Source organism: Mandrillus leucophaeus, unplaced genomic scaffold, assembly GCF_000951045.1.
Source record: "Mandrillus leucophaeus isolate KB7577 unplaced genomic scaffold, Mleu.le_1.0 Scaffold619, whole genome shotgun sequence".
Classification (NCBI taxonomy): Eukaryota; Metazoa; Chordata; class Mammalia; order Primates; family Cercopithecidae; genus Mandrillus; species Mandrillus leucophaeus.
The window spans coordinates 1112073-1116095 of record NW_012106686.1 but is presented as its reverse complement, the minus strand read 5'-3'; the positions used below and the strand labels follow the sequence as shown (position 1 = coordinate 1116095).

The window sequence follows — 4023 nt, the reverse complement described above, 5'->3', positions numbered from 1 at the left end:
ATGATCCAGCTCCACTGGTTTAGTCCATCCTCTCCCTGTATATCTCCCCTTTACAATTTTTTTTTTTCAGCCTGGGTGTGGTGGCTCATGCCGTTCATCCCAGCACTTGGGAAGGCCAAGGTGGGCAGATTGCTTGAGTCCAGGAGTGTGAGACGAACCTGGACAACTTGGTGAAAGCCCGTCTCTACCCAAAAAAAGGAGGAAAAAAAAACCAAACAAAAATTAGGCGGTTGTGGTTGCACACCTGTAGTCCCAGCTATTCAGGAGGCTGAAGTGGGAGGATCTCTTCAGCCCAGGAGGTCGAGGCTACAGTGAGCTGAGATGGCGCCACTGTACTCTAGCCTGGGCGACAAAGTGAGACCGTGTCTCAAAAAAATTTTTTTTTTCATTACATTGCATCATCTGACATCATTGTTCATTGGTTTATAATGTATTTAATTACATTACAGTTATCTTTCATGTTATTCTTATATCCTGGTAACTTTATTTGGATTTGGGTTTTCTCAGCAGTTTAACCTGTTTACAATCTTTAATGTTTAGGCTATAGTTAGTTTTAAGTTTCATCTGTTGAGTAATTGATTGGTTTTGACCAGTTTTTCCTTCAGAGTCTAAACACAGGGTTACCTTATCTGCTTATTTCCAAACAGGAAACTTTAGCTTTAGGGTCATATTTTTTAAATGGTGAGTCTAAAATCAGTTTACTAGAGGCCGGGCGCCATGGCTCACGCCTGTAATCCCAGCACTTTGGGAGGCCGAGGCAGGCAGATTACTTGATGTCAGGAGTTCGAGACCAACCTGGCCAAATGGTGAAGCTTCATCTCTAATAAAAATACCAAAATTAGATGGGCGTGGTGGCGCGCCTGTAACCCCAGCTACTCAGGAAGCTGAGGCAGGAGAATCACTTGAACCCGGGGGGTGAAAGTTGTAGTCAGTGGAGATTGTGCCACTGCACTCCAGCCTGGGTGACAGAGTGAGTGAGACTGTATCTTAAAAACAATAAAGATAAAATCAATTTAGTGGACCCCTCACCAAAAATTGGATAGAACACAAAATATCAGAACACAATATACATACATTAAATGTAATAAATGAATTTATTTTAGTTTTTTATTGTTGTTATTGAGACAGATTCTTGCTCTGTTGCCCAGGATGGAGTGCAGTGGCACCATCTAGGCTCACTGCAACCTCTGTCTCCTAGGTTCAAGCAGTTCTGGTGCTTAGCCTCATGAGTACCTGAGATTACAGGTGTGTGCCACCACTCCTAGCTAATATTTTTGTATTTTTGGTAGAGACCGGTTTTTACCATGTTCGCCAGATTGGTCTCGAACTCCTAGCCTCAAGTGATCTCCCCGCCTCGGCCTTCTAAAGTGCTGGGATTGTAGGTGAGAGCCAGCCTGAGTTTTAGTATTTTATATAATACTTTTGTTTCAGTTTTGTATATACATGTGTACTGGGTTGAAACGTGAAATATTTCTTACTATGGATTATAGTCAGAGTTTGAAAGCACTACTCCTGCCTCTTTAATCTTGCTACTGCTCTGTGAATTCTCTTTCACACCCTCACACCTGTCTCTGATCCTTTGCTCACACTTATTCTTAGCTGTTGTTTGTTGCCCAGATTTTCCTCATCCTTCAAACGCTGCACAAGTGCAGCCATTCCTTAGCCAACTCTGACCATCAGTTTGATTTTTTGAAATTATTTTATTGTTTGTGCCAACAATCATATTCCTTTACTGGAATATTTCACTTATGTACATTGTATCTCCCCAACTTGTGAGCTTTAAGACAAGGATTGTTTGTCTTATCTTCTTCGATACTTTACTGTTAATTTATGGAGCTTAAATTTTTTTGTTTTTTGTTTTTTGAGATGGAGTCTCACTCTGTCACGCAGGCTGGAGTGCAGTGGCACGATCTCGGCTCACTGCAACCTCCACCTCCCAGGCTCAAGCAAATCTCCTGCCTCAGCCTCCTGAGTAGCTGGGATTACAGGTGTGCGCCACCATGCCTGGCTAGTTTTTTGTATATTTTAGTAGAGACAGAATTTTGCCATGTAGGCCAGGCTGGTCAGAACTCCTTACCTCAGGTGATCCACTGGCCTCAGCTTACGAAAGTGCTGGTATTACAGGTGTGAGCCACCTCGCCTGGCCAGAGATGCACTTACTTATTTATTTATTTATTTTGAGATGCTGTCTCACTCTGTTGCCCAGGCTGGAATGCAGTGGTGCCATCTTGGCTCACTGCAACCTCCGCCTCCCGGATACAAGTGATTCTCCTACCTCAATCTCCTGAGTAGCTGGGATTACAGGCACCCATCACCATGCCCAGCTAATTACTGTCTTTTTAGTAGAGACGGGGTTTCACCATATTGGCCGGGCTGGTCTCGAACTCCTGACCTCAGGTGATCTGCCCGCCTCGGCCTCCCGAAGTGCCAGGATTACAGGCTTGAGCCACTGTGCCTGACCTGAAGTCAGGATTTATTTTACGAGTCGGATAAAGTGATGTCTTTATATCAATGCTTGAGAATTTTAATAAACTATGCTTTTATATTAGTGTCTCTTAATCAGCACATTGATATATAATTATCATTTATATCAATCATCAATCATTATCAATATAATATATCAATCAATATATCAATCATTTATTATATTAAATGATTTTTAATATAGTTAATGTAACGTACTAATTATAGTTATTTATAATATAATTGATAATTATATTAATTAAGATACCTTCCTAGATGAAAAAGTAGCTGTGGGTGTAACTAAAATGTGTAGATGGTAACCTCATACTATTTTTCAAGTGTATGTTTTCTTTGACGGTGGTTTCATTTATTTTTTTCTTTAAGCTGCTAGTCTATGGGGTCCTTACAAAGACATTTGGCATAAAGTGGGAAATGCTCTTTGGAGAAGACAACCTGAAGCTGTTCACCTTCTTGATAAGATTTTAAAGAAACACAAACCTGACTTCATCTCATTGTTCAAAAATCCGGTAAGAAATTTTCTTTTTCAGTTTTTTTTTGGGTTTTTTTTTTTTGTTTAAAGATTGAGGAAGCAAGTAAACTCTTTTTTTCTTCTTCTTCTTTTTTTAATTTTCGGATTCTTTTCAGAAATTTATTTACTATGACACAGTCTCATGAAGTCCTGATGACATGTGCCCCTAAACACTTAAAAAAAAAAAGACAGGGTCTAACTTTGTTGCCCAGGCTTGTCTTGGACTCCTGGTCTCAGTGATCCTCCTGCCTCAGCTTCCCAAAGTGCTGGGATTACAGACGTGAGCCACCATGCCAGCTGCAAAAACTATTTTAAAAACCTTTTTTTAATTTTTAATTTTTGTGGGTACATAAAGGATGTATATATTTAAGAGGTACATGAGATGTTTTGATACAGGCATACAGTGTGAAATAATCACATCGTGGAGAATGGGGTATATCATTCATCCCCTCAAGAATTTTTCCTTTGTTTTCCAAACAATCCATTTATACTCTTAGTTATTTTAAAATGTGCAATTATTATTGGCTATCATCACCCTGTTGTGCTATCAAATAGTAGATCTTTGGAAGTAAACTCTTAATGTATGTAATGAAAATATGTTACCTGTCTCCAGTGATTCGGTGATTTTCTTTTCTAGATATCTTTTAAAGACAGGGTGTTGCTCTGTCCTCCCGGCTGGAGTGCAGTGGCCTGATTATAGCTCACTGTAGCCTCAAACTGCTAGGTTCAAGCGTTCTTCTGGCTCCTCACTCCTGAGTAGCTGGGACTACAGGTGTGTGCCACCATGCCCAGCTAATTTTTTTTAGAGATAGAGTCTAGATATGTTGCCCAGGCTGGTCTTGAACTCCTGACCTCAAGTGATCTTCCTGCCTTGGTCTCAAAAAGTGTTGGAATTACAGATGTGAGCCACTGTGCCCTGCTGTGATTTTAATGGAATTTTTCTTAGGAGAAATGATTATGTCTTTATTCTCCATAGAAGTTAATATTATGTTTAGCTAGGAGATAAACTTAATAATATTTGAAGACTATTT

General features: G+C 40.0%; 1 protein-coding gene across 1 annotated transcript in view; it reads left to right on the top strand.

Moving 5' to 3' along the window:
• The window catches only part of NUP205 (nucleoporin 205kDa), a 92807-nt gene that overhangs the window by 6817 nt on the left and 81967 nt on the right, over nucleotides 1–4023 (top strand). The window contains exon 2 of the mRNA XM_012000119.1: nucleotides 2848–2990. Coding sequence (XP_011855509.1) covers nucleotides 2848–2990 — 143 coding nt within the window. The remainder of the gene's footprint in view (nucleotides 1–2847; nucleotides 2991–4023) is intronic.